This window comes from Oncorhynchus mykiss, chromosome 29 (genome assembly GCF_057628025.1).
Source record: "Oncorhynchus mykiss isolate SJ-2025 chromosome 29, ASM5762802v1, whole genome shotgun sequence".
In the NCBI taxonomy this organism is placed as follows: Eukaryota; Metazoa; Chordata; class Actinopteri; order Salmoniformes; family Salmonidae; genus Oncorhynchus; species Oncorhynchus mykiss.
Window position 1 is genome coordinate 33,345,100 of NC_143050.1, and position 19,901 is coordinate 33,365,000.

At 40.5% G+C, this 19,901-nt stretch overlaps 1 protein-coding gene across 3 annotated transcripts in view; it reads left to right on the top strand.

Annotated features, from left to right (window-relative positions):
• The first annotated feature begins 381 nt into the window (after positions 1-381).
• Positions 382-19,901, top strand: part of LOC110509694 (microtubule-associated serine/threonine-protein kinase 3) — a 178,209-nt gene continuing 158,689 nt past the window's right edge. For all 3 annotated transcript variants that reach the window (XM_090227064.1, XM_021590733.3, XM_021590734.3), the window contains exon 1: positions 382-1,146. In XM_090227064.1, coding sequence (XP_090083190.1) covers positions 895-1,146 — 252 coding nt within the window. In that variant the 5' untranslated portion in view covers positions 382-894. The remainder of the gene's footprint in view (positions 1,147-19,901) is intronic.

Consider the following 19,901-nt stretch of genomic DNA (forward strand, 5'->3'; position numbering starts at 1 on the left):
TTACATGACCTACAGCACGGTCAAGCAAGTTAATGTTTCTGACATTTACAAACCATTAAACTATTGATTTAGAACCACAGAGAGTTACCGCAAGTCGCAAAGAAAACAGGAGCTGCCTCCACTATTCCAACGCCATTTCAACATCATCAAATCACCTCTGCTTAGTCTAATACAGTGACAACTAAAAGATACCAAAAACAATTTAGTCCAATCAATGTAAGCTAAATACGATGTGGCTGTTGAGCTTGGCTAATTTTGTAAACTTTGTTTTATCAAGGGAGGCCAAATGTTCGCTGGCTTCCCTTGCTTTCAATGCTACGGGCAGCAACAATGTCATACTCGTTTGGACCAGACAGCATCAGATAGATGGCCTACACGTCCAGAGACAGAGGGGCGTTGTTTCGCTCGCTCGGGTGTTTTCTCATGTGAGCTACAGTCTGCCTCTTGAGAATTGAAGGGAAATGATGACACAGAGAGACGAAAGATTCATTATTTCGTTTTTGTAATTAGTAGTTTGTTGGGGGAAACCATGGATACACGCCACTGGTGGATGTCAGTCTGTCTGTTAGAATTCATACTACAAGATTGACGGCGCACAGCGGATCTTTTGGTCGGCAGAGATATGAAATGAAACCGACTCCAGGCACTTTTTGCTACGAACAGCATTTCACGCAGCCAAAGATGAAACGGTTGTGTCCGTGTTGTAGCATTGGAACTTCCACTGAATGGAACTTTTCAACGGTGTTCATGCAACACGGTGCATTCAAACCGCAATATGACCTAAACGGTGTACAGGTAGACATTGCTCTGGGTTAACATTTTAACCAATAATACGCGGTGACTTATATTGATTGACCTAAACTGGCGTGATGGGTGTTAGTGGACTCTGACATTATGGAAGCGCAACACTTGGAGACTTTTGGAAGCGACAGCGGGAGCCAGTCCTCTTCAGGCTCCGAAACCTTGTCAGAGGGAGAAGGTATAGACATCTGTTTAGAAGAAGTGCACCAATATTACGAGTATTTCAACAACCAAGACACTTCAGACTTCGTCACTCTAAAAACAGAAGGGAAGGAAGAAAAGAGTGTGGCAGACGAGGCGGTGGAACCGGGGAATAAAGAACATGGTGAAGGAGGCGACAAAATGGTAATTTACCCATTAAACGTTAGTAATAATGTCTTTGGGTGGAGTGGCTTGAATGGCAGGTGTGTGTGCGCCCTCGCAAAGGTGACAACCATCATGCCTTGTTGCGTATGTGTGCGCACTGCTTGTGAGAAATAAGAAATTGTTACTTAATTTCAGCTAAAGTATTATTCAGAGTATAATATTTTAGCTGAATAAAACGTATTAGTATTAGAAATGTCCTCTGGTCTGATGAAACAAAAATAGAAATGTTTGACCCGAAAAACACCAGTCTCAATGTCAACAGGGAAGAGACGACTCCGGGATGCTGGCCTTCTAGGCAGAGTTGCAAAGAAAAAGCCATATCGCAGACTGGCAAATAAAATATTATAATGGGCAAAACATAGACACTGGACTGAGGAACTTTGCCTAGAAGTCCAGCATCCCAGAGTCGCCTCGTCACTGGCGTTGAGGCCGGTGTTTTGCGGGTAGTATTTAGTTGAGAACTTGAGGCGTCTGTCTCAAACTAGACACACTAATGTACTTGTCCTCTTGCTCAGTTGTGCACAGGGGCCTCCCCCTCCTCTTTCTATTCGGGTTAGGGCCAGTTTGCGCTGTTCTGAGAAGGGAGTAGTATACAGCTTTGTACAAGATCTTCAGTTTCTTGCCAACTTTTCACATGGAATAGCCTTCAATCAGGACAACAGTTTTCAGCTATGCTAACATAATTGCACGAGGGTTTTCTAATGCTCAATTAGCATTTTAAAATAATAAACTTGGATTAGCTAACACAATGTGCCATTGGAACACAGGAGTGATGGTTACTGAGAATGTTCCTCTGGAAGCCTATGTAGATATTCCAAAATATCAGCCGTTTCCAGCTACAATAGTCATTTACAACATTAAGTGTCTTCACTGTATTTCTGATCAATTTGATGTTATTTAATGGAGAAAAAAAGTACATTTCTTTCAAAAACAAGGACATTTCTAAGTGACCCCGAACTTTTGAACTGTGGTGTATGTATCCAGGCTTTGTTGAGAAGACTTGTCACCACAACCTCAATTTTCTGTTATAAATGCTACAAATCCAATCTTGCTGAAACATAGCATTTGTTGATCTATCCCTCTGTACTGGTACAGATCTACTACTTTCACCACTCCTCTCAGGATCCCTCCCCCTTGAGCCATCTTCCTCTTTCTTCACTGCCTCAGCATGCGACAACTTCTGCACTACTCTAACCCTGGAAACCTTAAACTGCCACTCTCGCACTGGACATTTCTGGTCCCCAGCCCCATGGGCACCCCTACAATTAACACATACCACTACTTTCCCTAATGCTACACATTCCTTTGTCTCATGCACTTCTGCACACTTCTCACACCTAGGAACCTCCCTCCTACACATTGCTGCCACATGCCCAAACGCTTGACGCCTGTAACAATGCAATGTATTTGGCACAGAAGCTCGTACCGGAAACCTTCTATATGCGAACATCACCTTGTCGGGCAAAGACTCAATATCAAAACTCCAAAGGACAGACAACGACTCTTCTGTTTTACCACTCACGCCACTCTGTCTGCGCCGCGCCATCAGACGAGCACCACAAACACCGGGTATCTTCCCCTTCAGTTGGTCAAACTTTCACATTTACCCCTACCTCAGTAATTACTCCTCAATTGCGCCCTATCCTTGAGAGCAAAACAATTCACCCCTCTTGTCCCGGTTTGTTTAACGCGGATTGCCTGCTCCCTTTGACCAGCAGAAACGCAAACAATTATCACAAGACCACTTCTGGCTACCTTCACCGATTCCGCAGCACCCAACTCTGTTTTCACCCACCCTTATTCCACAAATGGATCAGCCAAAAGGCAAGGGTCCACTTTTTTCCATCCTGACCCTCTTTGTTAGCCTCAAGCTCCGAGAAATTCACCAAACCTACCAGCTCTGATACTTTGCCCTCAATCACTTTAATTTCTCCTCCTGTCTTCGATCTGGTGAACAGCTCACTCTGCTTACACTTTCTACCATTCTTCTTTAAAAAAAAATCATCTCCCTTTTTCCCCTGACATTTTTTACTGACTCAAGCTCACCCTCTTTCTCTCTTCGACGCCATTTAACCGGCCGAAGTCTACTGCCTGAAAAATGAAATGCTGCAAATTTGAATTGAACCCTGTGTTCATCAGTCCAGCTGCATCTTAGCAGTACTGTCTGTCTATACTTACCTCATGAAAGCTGCGAACTGGTGGTCCAGCCAGATATGGCTAGTTATGTATGTTTGCCATGTAAGGACAGGTCCTGGAGGCTACTATGTTGGAAAGAGCCCTTGTAAATGAAACAGTTATTTTTATCTGGAGACAGATGTTTTGATTCTATGAAATATCGGCGAACTTGGAAAACATTGTTGCAGTTGCTCACACACAACTCAGAGTTTTGTCCAGAGTAATAAAACGGATGATCCTGTGCCCCTCTGCAATTTACACAGCAGATTATTTCAGTGTCCTAAAACGTAGCAATACATTTCCAACATCCTGGTGGGATGATTGACAAAAAGGATGTGGTTTTACCTTTTTGAGTTGTTCCATGTCATTTCAGCAAGCCATGACACCCACATCAGATGGTTTCTGTAGTTAGAAACAGGTAACACTGGCATTCCTGAAACATTATTTTGTTGAAATTACATTTTTATCTTTGGGAAATTACGCTTATTGATTACGCCCAAAATTGTCATTTTAATGTGTAAGATTCAGATCATATTCAATAAAGGTAGTACCCAACATCAGATTTTCCTACTAAGGTGTGAGACATGAGGAATCCCCCCACCAAAAAAAGACACCCATGGACCCCTCACACCCTTGCCAATCACACCGAATATCCAGTATACAGTATCAGTTCTCTGTTTTTCTGAGATCGGATTATATTTAAACAATATAATTTTTCAGGAATGCCAATCGTATCGAACTACAGAAACGATTTCAGAACTATCTGAGATGGTGGGTGTTAATCTTCTTTCTTGTACTTTTTGAGGTGGAACAACCCTTTTTGGATTTCAATACCAGACTAGAACAGTTTTGTCAACTTGTGGTCCTTCCACAAGCCCAGGTCCCTGGAATGTTACTTACTCTACCACTATGCCATGTGAAAATGTCCTCCTTTTGAACACTAGAACTAAAACATTTTCCAGGTGTTTATACAGTCATGTTTTTTCATGTCTGTGGGCTGATCAGGAATTCTGTGTTCCTTCTAGATCAGAACAGCTTGTTTGCTGCTCCTCAATATCCCTGCATGATTTCCCTTGTGTTAGAGAAATGGGCTTATATGTTTATTCTTATTTTTACACCAATAACGTTGTGGTGGATTCTCCTTTTGTGAGTCTAATGAGCTGTGCAGGCCTACACACAAATCATCCCTCCAACACACATCTCTTCTCCAATCTATAGCACTTCCAAGTGATGGTAATTTTCAAGCAATGAATTGATAGTAGGCCATTTCCATGTAAAAGGATCCATGCAGGAGCACCAACATGTGAAATTCAATAGAGCATTTAAAATTGGGTGTCAAATGAAAGATAAGTCTATTTTGGAGAAATTAAGGCATATATATATATATATATATATATATACAGTTGAAGTCAGATGTTTACATACACCTTAGCCAAATACATTTAAACTCAGTTTTTCACAATTCCTGACCGTTAATCCTAGTAAAAATTCCCTGTTTTAGGTCAGATAGGATCACCACTTTATTTTAAGAATGTGAAATGTCAGAATAATAGTAGTGATTTATTTCAGCTTTTGTTTTTTTTCATCACATTCCCAGTGGGTCAGAAGTTTACATACACTCAATTAGTATTTGGCAGCATTGCCTTTAAATTGTTTAACTTGGGTCAAGCGTTGTGGGTAGCCTTCCACAAGCTTCCCAAAATAAGTTGGGTGAATTTTGGCCCATTCCTCCTGACAGAGCTGGTGTAACTGAGTCAGGTTTGTAAGCCTCATTGCTTGCACACGCTTTTTCAGTTCTGCCCACAAATGTTCTATAGGATTGAGGTCAGGGCTTTGTGATGGCCACTCCAATACCTTGACTTTGTTGTCCTTAAGCCATTTTGCCACAACTTTGGAAGTATGCTTGGGTCATTGTCCATTTGGAAGACCCATTTGCGACCAAGCTTTAACTGACAAATCAAATTTTATTTGTCACATACACATGGTTAGCAGATGTTAATGCGAATATAGAGAAATGCTTGTGCTTCTACTTCCAACCATGCAGTAATATCTAACAAGTAATCTAACAATTTCACAACTACCTTATACACACAAGTTTAAAGGAATGATTTAAGAATATGTACATAAAAATATATGGCTGAACGGCATAGGCAAAATGCAGTAGATCGTACAGAGTACAGTATATACATATGAGTTGAGTAATGTAGGGTATGTAAACATAAAGTGGCATGGTTTGAAGTGGCTAGTGATACATTTATTACATCCAATTTTTTATTATTGAAGTGGCTAGAGATGAGTCAGTATGTTGGCAGCAGCCACTCAATGTAAGTGATGGCTGTGTAACAGTCTGATGGCCTTGAGATAGAAGCTGTTTTTCAGTCTCTCAGTCCCAGCTTTGATGCACCTGTACTGACCTCGCCTTCTGGATGATAGCGGGGTGAACAGGCAGTGGCTCGGGTAGTTGTTGTCTTTGATCTTTTTGTCCTACCTGTGACGTCGGGTGGTGTTGGTGTCCTGGAGGGTAGGCCGTTTGCCCCTAGTGATGCGTTGTACAGACCTCACTACCCCCTGGAGAGCCTTACGGTTGTGGGCGGAGCAGTTGCCGTACCCGGCAGTGATACAGCCCGACAGGATGCTCTCGATTGTGCATCTATTACAGTTTGAGTGTTTTTGGTGACAAGCTGAATTTCTTCAGCCTCCTGAGGTTGAAGAGGCACTGCTGTGCCTTCTTCACCACTCTGTCTGTGTGGGTGGACCATTTCCGTGTACGCCGAGGAACTTAAAACTTTCCACCTTCTCCACTGCTGTCTTGTAGATGTGGGTAGAGGGCTGCTCCCTCTGCTGTTTCCTGAAGTCCACGATCATCTCCTTTGTTTTGTTGACATTGAGTGTGAGGTTATTTACCTGACACCACACTCCGATGGCCCTCCCCCCCTCCCAGTTGGCCGTCTCGTCGTTGTTGGCAATCAAACCTACCATTGTAGTGTCGTCTGTAAACCTGATGATTTGAGTTGGAGGTGTGCATGGCCACGCAGTCATGGGTGAACAGGGAATACAGGAGAGGGCTGAGAACGCACCCTTGTGGAGCCCCAGTGTTGCAGATCAGTGGGGTGGATATGTTGTTTCTACCCTCACCACCTGGGGGTGGCCCGTCAGGAAGTCCAGGACCCAGTTACACAGCGGGGTCGAGACCCAGGGTCTCGAGCTTAATGACGAGTTTGGAGGGTACTATGGTGTTAAATGCTGAGCTATAGTTGATGAACAGCATTCTTACATAGGTATTATGTGTTGTCTGTGGACCTATTGGGGCGGTAAGCAAATTGGAGTGGGTCTAGGGTGTCAGGTATGGTGAAGGTGATATGGTCCTTGACTAGTCTCTCAAAGCACTTCATGATGACGAAAGTGAGTGCTACGTCGTTTAGCTCAGTTAGCTTTCTTGGGAACAGGAACAATGATGGCCCTCTTGAAGCATGTGGTAACAGCAGACTGGACATAATCAATCATCAGCCAGCTGGTCTGTGCATGCTCTAAGGACGCGGCTAGGGAAGCCGTCTGGGACGGCAGCCTTGCGAGGGTTAGCATGTTTAAATGTTTTACTCATGTTGGCAGCAGTGAAGGAGAGCCCACAGGTTTTGGTAGCTGGCCATGTCGGTGGCACGGTATTGTCCTCAAAGCAAGCAAAGAAGTTTAGTTTGTCTGGGAGCAAGACATCGTGGTCCGCGACGGGGCTGGTTTTCTTTTTGTAGTCCGTGATTGACTGTAGACCCTGCCCACATACCTCTCGTGTCTAAGCCGTTGAATTGCGACTCTACTTTGTCTCTACGCTTAGCTTGTTTGATTGCATTGCGGAGGGAATACCTACACTGTTTGTATTCGGTCATGTTTCCGGTCGCCTTGCCCTGATTAAAAGCAGTGGTTTGCGCTTTCAGTTCTGCACGAATGCTGCCATTAATCCACGGTTTCTGGTTGGGGAAGGTTTTAATTGTCGCTGTGGGTACAACATCACCGATGCACTTGCTAATAAACTCGCTCACCGAATCAGCGTATTCTTCAATGTTATTGTCCGACGCTTTGCGGAACATATCCCAGTCCACGTGATCGAAGCAATCTTGAAGAGTGAAATCCGAGTGGTCGAACCAGCATTGAACAGACCTGAGCACGGGCGTTTCCTGTTTTAGTTTCTGTTTATCGGCTGGGAGCAACAAAATGGAGTCGTGGTCAGATTTTCCGAAAGTCTCATGGAACGTAGGCTTACATTGAACACCTCACATTGGCTGCTACTGTAGGCTGAATGATAGAACAGCTATTTCTATGTTAAAAATGTTATTGGATACATTTTATCCATTATTTTTTATGGTAGGCCACTGGTAGCACTACCTTAGGATCAAATAGCCACAGTAGCCTACTTGGCCACTGTTACAACTCTAACTTTAATGCTCACTGGAAGTTGCACAGAATTTTCACAACGTTCAAGTTTGCGCTCAGCCGACCTAAAATTAGTTCAGTGATGAACAAAAACTATTTTGAGGGAACATTGTCGTGATGAGATCCTCAGGCCCATTGTCGTGCCATTCATCCGGCGCCATCACCTCCATGTTTCAGCATGATATTGCACAGCCCCATGTCGCAAGGATCTGTACACAATTTCTGGAAGCTGAACATGTCCCAGTTCTTCCATGGCCTGAGTACTCACCAGACATGTCACCCTTTGAGCAGTTTGGAATGCTCTGGATCGACATGTACGACAGTGTGTTCCAGTTCTCGCCTATGGGGTGGCAGGTAGCCTAGTGGTTAGGGCCATTAACCTGAAAGGTTGCTAGATCTAATCCTGGAGCTGACAAGGTAAAAATCTGGTTCATCCCCTGAACAAGGCAGTTAACCCACTGTTCCTAGGCCGTCATTGTAAATGTGTTCTTAATTGACTTGCCTAGTTAAATAATATCCAGCAACTTGCACTGCCATTAAAGAGGATTGGGTTCACATACAACAGGCCACGATCAACAGCTTGATCAACTCTGCGAAGAAGATGTCGCGCTGCATGAGGCAAATGGTGGTCACACCAGATACTGACTGGTTTTCTGATTCACGCCCCTACTCTTAAAAATATTTTTTTATTTAAAGGTATCTGTGATTAACAGATACATATCTGTATTCCCAGTCCTGTGAAATCCCTTAGGCCCTGGAGACCTATATGTAACTCAGTAAAATCTTTGAAATTGTTGCATGTTGCGTTTTATTTTTTGTCCAGTGCATTATCAGAGAGCGTTGGACCATAGAATGCTCTGAAAAATTCAAATCACATTAGGTAAGACTACGTGATGAAATATAGTACAGTAATACAGTGTTATTGTGTCTCTATGGGTAAGACACGTTGGAGCAGTCGACTCTGGATTGCAAGTGGTTAGTGGTGTTTCTAAAGTCCTTGTTTTGTGTGGGCTGTGGGCTCTACCGTCTACTACAGTATAACACAGCAGTGGAATTTTAATCTGCTGCTGGAGTCTACCTGGATTTCGGTGCTTTTGAAGGATTAATGCCTTGTTATGTAACCACAGCTTGTTATTCACCTTCTATATGGGACTATGGAAAATATCTGCTCTAATTTTTTCACCCTGGCTGGGTAAAGAGAATATCAGCTTTTGAAAAAATCTGTTCTCTTTCTCTTCATCATGCAGGGGGTGGCGTTGGATGGAAGAATATGATGTATAAAAACAAGATTGTAATGCCAAGATGACTTGTTTTCACCACATCCTATGGTTTCATTAACAGTCCATAATTGTAAATTATCACAACGGACGTATTGTTTCATACCAAAGAAAGTTAATGATGCTCCTGGGGCAAAATATTGGGAAAACAAGGAGGAGGAGTCCGCAAACTTTCATGTTGAATGCCAATTTATTTCAGTTTCTACCGATCTGCGTGCCAGTTATGGTTTTCATATGCACATTTTCGTGGATCAGTTTAATTTAGAATCACGTCTTTGTATCTCAATCATTGTCAAGTGGTTAATCAAAATTCTATCCACATCTAAATAAAAATACAAACCTAAAAGGTTACTTCTATTGCCATTTCCAACTGTAAAAATAGCCTACCTTAAGCCAACAAATAAAAACATTGCAGCCTGCAGGTAGAAAATATCCTGATTTTTAAAAATGTATATCCTATCAATCACATTGGCTACGCATGGCCTGTCTGTAATGAACTTGAAACATTGTATCAGCTATTAACTTGGGTCTGGCCTGAAGCACTTTGCAACTTTGTATAAAATATTCTGGGCCCTCAGAGTTTTCTACCCAGTGACCTCGGGACAGACACAGCTGTAGGCTATTTGTGCAAGGGATAACAAGTAATCAGGTAATCCTATTTTATGACGTTTCCACTGGATCAGAGCTTGACATTTTCCCTTTCACGCTGAGTGGTTATCGAAAAGGAGAGGGCTGGAAAGATTTTTCAAATGCATTGAGGAATTGTCATTTCAATGGATGTAAAAACAGTCTTTGTTTGCTTGCTGATTTGAGGTGAAAACATTTATTTTGAGAGGCCCAACAGCTCATTAGTGGTGGTGCATTAAGCCAATCAGAAATACAACACTGGACAAAAATATGAATGCAACGTGTGTTGGTCCCATGTTTCATGAGCTGAAATAAAATGTTCCATGTGCACAGAAAGCGTATTTCTCTAAAATGTTGAGCACAAATTTGTTTACATCCCTATTAGTGAGCATTTCTACTTTGCCAAGATAATCTATCCACCTGACACGTGTGACGTATCAAGAAGCTGATTAAACAGCATGATCATTATGCAGGTGCTTCTTGTGCTGGGGACAATAAAAGGCCACACTAAAATGTGCAGTTGTCGTCACACAACAATACCACAGATGTCTCAAGTTTTGAGTGAAGATGCAATTGGTATGCTGACTGCAGGAATGTCCACCAGAGCTGTTGGCAGATAATTTAATGTTAATTTCTCTATCGTAAGCCGCCTCACCTTGTTTTAGAGAATTTGGCAGTACGTCCAACCTGCCTCACTTTCCAAATGCATGCATATATATATATATATACAGTGCCTTGCGAAAGTATTCGGCCCCCTTGAACTTTGCGACCTTTTGCCACATTTCAGGCTTCAAACAGAAAGATATAAAAATGTATTTTTTGTGAAGAATCAACAACAAGTCGGACACAATCATGAAGTGGAACGACATTTATTGGATATTTCAAACTTTTTTAACAAATCAAAAACTGAAAAATTGGGCGTGCAAAATGATTCAGCCCCTTTACTTTCAGTGCAGCAAACTCTCTCCAGAAGTTCAGTGAGGATCGCTGAATGATCCAATGTTGACCTAAATGACTAATGATGATAAATACAATCCACCTGTGTGTAATCAAGTCTCCGTATAAATGCACCTGCACTGTGATAGTCTCAGAGGTCCGTTAAAAGCGCAGAGAGCATCATGAAGAACAAGGAACACACCAGGCAGGTCCGAGATACTGTTGTGAAGAAGTTTAAAGCCGGATTTGGATACAAAAAGATTTCCCAAGTTTTAAACATCCCAAGGAGCACTGTGCAAGCGATAATATTGAAATGGAAGGAGTATCAGACCACTGCAAATCTACCAAGACCTGGCCGTCCCTCTAAACTTTCAGCTCATACAAGGAGAAGACTGATCAGAGATGCAGCCAAGAGGCCCATGATCACTCTGGATGAACTGCAGAGATCTACAGCTGAGGTGGGAGACTCTGTCCATAGGACAACAATCAGTCGTATATTGCACAAATCTGGCCTTTATGGAAGAGTGGCAAGAAAGCCATTTCTTAAAGATATCCATAAAAAGTGTTTAAAGTTTGCCACAAGCCACCTGGGAGACACACCAAACATGTGGAAGAAGGTGCTCTGGTCAGATGAAACCAAAATGGAACTTTTTGGCAACAATGCAAAACGCTATGTTTGGCGTAAAAGCAACACAGCGCATCACCCTGAACACACCTTTCCCACTGTCAAACATGGTGGTGGCAGCATCATGGTTTGGGCCTGCTTTTCTTCAGCAGGGACAGGGAAGATGGTTACAATTGATGGGAAGATGGATGGAGCCAAATACAGGACCATTCTGGAAGAAAACCTGATGGAGTCTGCAAAAGACCTGAGACTGGGACGGAGATTTGTCTTCCAACAAGACAATGATCCAAAACATAAAGCAAAATCTACAATGGAATGGTTCAAAAATAAACATATCCAGGTGTTAGAATGGCCAAGTCAAAGTCCAGACCTGAATCCAATCGAGAATCTGTGGAAAGAACTGAAAACTGCTGTTCACAAATACTCTCCATCCAACCTCACTGAGCTTGAGCTGTTTTGCAAGGAGGAATGGGAAAAAATGTCAGTCTCTCTATGTGCAAAACTGATAGAGACATACCCCAAGCGACTTACAGCTGTAATCGCAGCAAAAGGTGGCGCTACAAAGTATTAACTTAAGGGGGCTGAATAATTTTGCACGCCCAATTTTTCAGTTTTTGATTTGTTAAAAAAGTTTGAAATATCCAATAAATGTCGTTCCACTTCATGATTGTGTCCCACTTGTTGTTGATTTTTCACAAAAAAATACAGTTTTATATCTTTATGTTTGAAGCCTGAAATGTGGCAAAAGGTCGCAAAGTTCAAGGGGGCCGAATACTTTCGCAAGGCACTGTAACTAATGACTGTCTCATGTCCAGACTTAAACTGTTAAACATTTTGGCATCAGAAAGTATTTGTAGATATTTTTGTTATTGAATAGAATGTTTCTATAGAATTATTTAAAGTATATAGAATTAATATAGAAATGCTGACTGTGTACAGCGTTGTATGGAAGTTGTTTATTTGTCATGACCCCTAGTGGCCCATTGTGGGTGTGTTTTTATAGTTGTATTATGGGAAGACGGGGTCAGTTGAAATCTACATGGAACAGATGATGGGTGCCTGTATAGAAGACGCCGTTTTAAGATACAGTTTTCAACCATTTACTATCATTGTTTTATATAGTTTTACTGTGGATTAAACCTCTGGATTGACCTAAGAATGTGTTCTTAACTGATTTGCCTAGTTAAATAAAGATTAAATACAGGTGTAAAAAAAAAACAATTTCCGATTTATGAAAACTTGAAATCAGCCCTAATTAATCGGTCAACCTCTAGTACCCATCACTCCTGTGTTTCAATGGCACGTTGTGTTAGCTAATCCAAGTTTATTATTTTAAAAGGTTAATTGATCATTAGAAAAGCCTTTTGCAATTATGTTAGCACAGCTGAAAACTGTTGTCATGGTTAAAGAAGCAATACAACTTTAGACTAGTTGAGTATCTGGAGCATCAGCATTTGTGGGTTCAATTACAGGCTCAAAATGGCCAGAAACAAAGCCCTTTCTTCTGAAACTTGTCAGTCTTGTTCTGAGAAATGAAGGATATTCCTTGTGAGAAATTGCCAAGAAACTGAAGATCTCGTACAACGCTGTGTACTATTCCCTTCACAGAACAGCACCAACTGTCTCATACCAGAATAGAAAGAGGAGTGGGAGGCCCCTGTGCACAACTGAGCCAGAGGACAAGTACATTAGTGTCTAGTTTGAGAAACAGACCAAGTCCTCAACTGGCAACTTCATTAAATAGTACCCGCAAAACACCAGTCTCAACGTCAACAGTGAAGCGGCGACTCTGGGATGCTGGCCTTCTAGGCACAGTTCCTCTGTCCAGTGTGTGTTATTTTGCCCATCTTAATTTTGTCTTTTTATTGGCCAGTCTGCCTTAATGTTTGTTTATATTTGTCTCTCCACTTTGCTTGTAAGTGGACCATCTATCAGATGGTGCTTATTTCTTCAGCAACCCACCAATATGCTATATCATCTGAGAGGTAGTCGACTGAATGTGTCATGGGCAAATGCACGGAAACAGAGTCTCCAGATATTTCACTTATAATCTATGCGAATCAAAAAAATAATATGTTTTTTATTTATGAAATGTAAAAAAATAAAAATAATATTTACCCCTTTTTCTCACCAATGTCATATCCAATCGTCCCATCGCTGCAACTCCCGGACTGACTCAGAAGAGGCGACGGTCGAGAGCCGTGCGTACTCCGAAACACTACTGCGCCAAGCTGCACTGCTTCTCGACACGATGCCCACTTAACGCCGTACACCTGGTGACCGTGTCAGCATGCATTGCGCCTAGTCTGCCACAGTAGTCGCTAGAGTGCAATGGGACAGGACAACCTGGACAACCTGGACAGCCAAACCCTCCCCTAGACGACGCTGGGCCAATTGTGCGCCTCCTCGTGGGTCTCCTGGTCACGCCCGGCTGCGATACAGCCTGGGATCGAACCAGGATCTTAGACCGCTGCCCATTTGATTTCAAAATTTAACAAACCATGCAGCTCTATGCACAAGGACTACTTTTTTACTGATTTACTGATGCAAAGTTGGTTGGACGGGACTAAATATGAACCAAATCATTAATGTCTGTTTCACAAGTTTGGAAATCAAAGTACAGCACAGCAGAGTTCTGTACATTATAGTGTACTCAACTCTAGTGTGCGCTACTGTGAACTGTACTCTACCTTTCTTTACTGTACTGTCCAAGCTTGTGAACCCAACTGTGGTTTGTGACTACTATGATTCTCTACTTTCCTTTCTTTAACCCCCCTTGCAAACCCTGACTGCGAGCCAGGCCAAATGGAGTGCGGTAGAGATGGTTGTCATTCTGGAAGGTTCTCCCGTCTCCACAGAGGAGCTCTGTCAGAATTACCATTGGGTTCTTGGTCACTTCCCTGGCCAAGGCTCTTCCTAGAGCGGCCAGGAATCATCTAGTTCGCTAATGAGATTGTGCAGGGATCCTGATTGCGGATTTAAGAGAACTAGAGTCATCGGCATATGTTGACACTTGTTTTTAAGCCCTGGATTTCTAACCCCATGATATTATTGATGGATTGGATTTTAATAGCGAACATTTCGATTTGCATAAATAGATAAGGAGACATTGGACAACCTTGTTTACCTCCTTGTGACATTATTTACTATTTTACAGTGGTGTAAGGACCTTAACCTCTAGCGTCGAGCAATTCCGTATCCGGGAGCGTAATCATAGCCTCAAGCTCATTACCATAACGCAAAGTTTCCTAATCATGAAAACAACACTGTCATCTCAGATTTTCAAAATATGCTTTTCAACCAAAGCTACACAAGCATTTGTGTAAGAGTATTGATAGCCTAGCATAGCATTAAGCCTAGCATTCAGCAGGCAACATTTTCACAAAAACAAGAAAAGCATTCAAATAAAATCTTTACCTTTGAAGAACTTCGGATGTTTTCAATGACGAGACTCTTAGTTAGATAGCAAATGTTCATTTTTTCCAAAAATATTATTTGTGTAGACGAAATAGCTCCGTTTTGTTCATCACGTTTGGCTAAGAAAAACACAGGAAAATGCAGTCACTTACAACGCCAAACTTTTTTCAAAATTAGCTCCATAATATCGACAGAAACATGGCAAACGTTGTTTAGAATCAATCCTCAAGGTGTTTTTCACATATCTATTCGATAATCTATCAGTGGTGGCAGTTGCCTTCTCATCAGAAGAAAACGGAAAAATACTGCAGCTGGAGATTACGCAATAATTGCGACGGAGGACACCAAGCGACCACCTGGTAGATGTAGTCTCTTATGGTCAATCTTCCAATGATATGCCTAAAAATACGCCACAATGCTGCAGACACCTTGGGGAAAACATGGAAAACGTAAGCTGACTCCTAGCACCTTCACAGCCATATAAGGAGTCATTGAAATTAGGCGGTTTCAAAAAATGCGGCACTTCCTGATTGGATTTTTATCTGGGTTTTTTCTGTAACATCAGTTCTGTGGCACTCACAGACAATATCTTTGCAGTTTTGGAAACGTCAGTGTTTTCTTTCCAAAGCTGTCAATTATATGCATAGTCGAGCATCTTTTCGTGACAAAATATCTTGTTTAAAACGGGAACGTTTTTCATCCAAAAATTAAAATAGCGCCCCCTATATCCAAGAAGTTAAGTAAAAATACTTGAAAGTACTACTTATGCCGTTTTTTGGAGTATCTGTACTTTAATTTACTATTTTATATTTTTGACAACTTTTACTTTTTCTCTACTACATTCCTAAAGAAAATGTACTTTTTACTCCATGCATTTCCTCAGACACCCAAAGTACTCGTTACATTTTGAACGTACTTATCAAGAGAACATCCCTGGTCATTTGCTGCCTCTGATCTGACGGACTCTCTAAACACAAATGCTTAGTTTGTAAATTGTGTGTGAGTATTGGCGTGTGCCCCTGACTATCCGTAAATGTAAACTAACAAAAAAAACATTTGTTCTGTCTGGTTTAAGTATGAAGATTTTGAAATGATTTACACTTAAGTCTATTTTAGCAATTAGATTTACTTTTGATACTTAAGTAGATTTAAAACACAATACATTTGAACTTTTACTCAAGTAGTATTTTACTGGTTGACTTTTACTTGAGTCATTTAAAGGTATCTTTACTTTTACTCAAGTATGACAATTGGGTACTTTTCCCGCTACTGCTATTTTACATCTGGGGTTACCATATATAACTTAAACCCATTGTACAAGAGATTCACCAAAATGAACAGAGTCCAGAATGTATATATACATTCTCGTTGTACTTTATCAAATGCCTTTTCCAAATCTGCTATGAAGACCAGGCCTGGTTTCATATAGTTCTATTGTTTCACGCAATTGTGTTATATCATCTCCAGTGTATCGTCCATGTGAAAAACCTGTAATCAGGATGAACTTTTAATGGCTGCACTGGCAGTATTGAGTAGCTTGGATGAAAGGTGCCCATATCAAACGGCCTGCACCTCAGTCATAGTTGCTAATATTTGCATATTATTATTATTAGTATTGGATAGAAAACACTCTGAAGTTTCTACAACTGTTTGATTTATGTCTGTGAGTATTGAGATGTTGCTTCAATATACAGTGGGGCAAAAAAGTATTTAGTCAGCCACCAATTGTGCAAGTTCTCCCACATAAAAAGATGAGAGGCCTGTAATTTTAATCATAGGTAGACATCAACTATGACAGACAAAATGAGAAAAAAAAATCCAGAAAATCACATTGTAGGATTTTTTAATGAATTTATTTGCAAATCATGGTGGAAAATAAGTATTTATAATTAGGAGCTCCCTTCCTCTGCTCAAAATAAGGCACCTGCACAGCCGTTGTACACAACTCTGCTGAAGAATGACAAGACAACTAGACACAATCAAGATTACCCTATACTATTACACACTACAACCAAACAAAGGTATGTCAGTGTCTCTAGCAAGTGAAAGTTACGAAAATTGTGTCAACTGTTCGGTATGGGATAACTAAATTAACCTCTGGGAAAATGCCAGGGGAAATGCAGAACGCCAAATTCAAATAAATTACTATAAAAATCTAACTTTCATTAAATCACACATGCAAGATGGCAAATTAAAGCTACACTTGTTGTGAATATAGCCAACATGTCAGATTTCAAAAAGGCTTTTCGGTGAAAGCAAACAATGCTATTATCTGAGGAGAGACCTCCGTAAACAAATAGAAACCATATTTCAACCCTGCAGGCACAACACAAAATGCAGAAATAAAGATATAATTCATGCCTTACCTTTTTCTTTTGTTGGCACTCCAATATGTCCCATAAACATCACAAATGGTCCTTTTGTTCGATTAATTCTGTCCAAAATATATCCAAAATTTTAATTTATTTGGCGCGTTTGATCCAGAAAAACACTGGTTCCAACTTGCTCAACGTGACTACAAAATATCTCAAAAGTTACCGGTAAACTTTGCCAAAACATTTCAAACTACTTTTGTAATACAACTTTAGGTATTTTTTTACGTGAATAATCGATAACATTGAAGACTGGATGATCTGTGTTCAATACAGGAAGAAAATAAACTGAAGCATGCTTTCTGGTCACGCGCCTCTATCTAACAGTACACTTCAAGTGACCCTCGTTCAAGATGGCCGTACTTCTTCATTACACAAAGAATAACCTCAACCAATTTCTAAAGACTGTTGACATCCAGTGGAAGCGATAGGAACTGCAAGAAGGTCCCTTAGAAATCTGGATTCCCAATGAAAACCCATTGAAAAGATTGACCTCAAAACAAAAACAAAATCTGAATGGTTTGTCCTCTGGGTTTTGCCTGCTAAATAAGTTCTGTTATACTCAGACATGATTCAAACAGTTTTAGACACTTCAGAGTGTTTTCTATCCCAATCTACTAATACTATGCATATCTTATCTTCTGGGGATGAGTAGCAGGCAGTTGAATTTGGGCATGCATTTAATCCGGACGTGAAAATACTGCCCCCTGTCACAAAAAAGTTAAATCCAACTGATGACATTGCTTGAAGTAACGCACACAAGCACGAGCTGGCAAAAATGTACTATTTTTTTACTGATATCATATAGACACTTATATTCATTACTATGCCATTATTTCTTTTGTGCTGAGTTTCACTATCAAGGCCACTTGGCGATTCTAGTGTTGTTACTGATGTTTTCATAATTTGACAGCGTGTCATCTGACCATGCTTCTTGGTGTTTTTTTGTTGTTGTTATAAACCTAAGCTGTTACCATCTTCCAACGCATATGCTTTGTTTCATAGTCGTAACATATAAACAAATTAAAATGCAATTGTGTTATTTGAAATAAAATACAAATCATATTCCGTTACCCAAAGCCTTGTGAAATATATTAAAAACACTGTTAGAATGTTGCATTCAGAATTACTGCTCATTAGGATTGACCTCATTCCATCAGTAGAGGATGCCTGGTTATTCTGTTTAAGATAGGGGGCGTTTGGATGAATAGCGTGCCCAGAGTAAACTGCCTGCTACTCAGTCCCAGTTGCTAATATATGCGTATTATTAGTAGATTTGGATAGGAAACACACAAGTTTCTAAAACTGTTTGAATGATGTCTGTGAGTATAACAGAACTCATATGGCAGGCGAAAACCTGAGAAAAATCCAACCAAGAAGTGGGAAATCTGAGATTTGTAGTTCTTCAACGCTTGGCCTATTGAAAACCAGGTCTATGGGGTCAAATTGCACTTCCTAAGGCTTCCACTAGATGTCAACAGTCTTTAGAACCTTGTTTGATGCTTCTACTGTAAAGGAGGGGCTCATAAGGGCTCTTTGAGTCAGTGGTCTGGCAGAGTGCCATAAACTCGTTTACGTGAGAGTTAGCTCGTGTTCCATTGCATTTCTGAAGACAAAGGATTTCTCCGGTTGGAACATTATGTTAAAAACATCCTAAAGATGTATAGAATCAATAATTTGACATGTTTCTTCGGACTGTAACGGAACTTTTGGACTTTTCGTTTGCTCGTGCGTCATGAACTTGGATTACTGGGCTGAATGCGCTAACAACAAGGAGGAATTTGGACATAAATTATTAACTTTATCAAACAAATCAAACATTTTATTGTGGAATTGGGATTCCTGGGAGTGCATTCTGATGATCATCAAAGGTAAGTGAATATTTATAATGCTATTTCTGACTTCTGTTGACTCAAACATGGCGGATATCTGTTTGTCTTGTTTTGTCGAATGAGCGCTGTACTCAGATTATTGCACGGTTTTCTTTTTCCGTTAAGTTTTTTAAAAATATGACACAGCGGAAGTCTATCTTTAATTCTGTGAATAACACTTGTATCTTTTTATGAATGTTTATTATGAGTATTTCTGTAAATTGATGTGGCTCTCTGCAAAATCACCGGCTATTTTGGAAGAAAAACATTACTGAACATAAATCGCCAATGTAAACTGAGATTTTTGTATGTAAATATGCACTTTATCGAACAAAACTAACATGTATTGAGTAACATGAAGTCCTATGAGTGTCATCTGATGGTCATCAAAGGTTAGTGATTAATTCGATCTATATTTCTGCTTTTTGTGACTCCTCTTTGGCTGAAAAAAATGGCTGTGTGTTTTTGTGACTTGGCTCTGACTTAACATAATCATATGTTGTACTTTCGCTGTAAAGCCTTTTTGAAATATGGACACAATGGGTAGATTAACAAGAAGTTTATCTTTAATTTGGTGTATTGCACTTGTTAATGTGTGAAAGTTATATATTTCAAAAAAATATTTTTGAATTTCGCCTTTTCAGAGGAATATTGTCGAGGGGTTCCGCTAGCCATAAGAAGTTATTCTTTAAAAGTGCTTTCCTCACCATCTTAAATAAGCAAGCGCCATTATTAAAAAAAAAAAACCAGGAACAGATATACAGTATATACAGATATACAAGTATTTAATACATTGCTGATTTTTGCAGGTTTTCCTACTTACAAAGCATGTAGAGGTCTGTACTTTTTATCATAGGTACACTTCAACTGTGAGAGACGGAATCTAAAACAAAAATCCAGAAAATCACATTGTATGATTTTTAAATAATTAATTTGCATTTTATTGCATGACATAAGTATTTGATACATCAGAAAAGCAGAACTTAATATTTGGTACAGAAACCTTTGC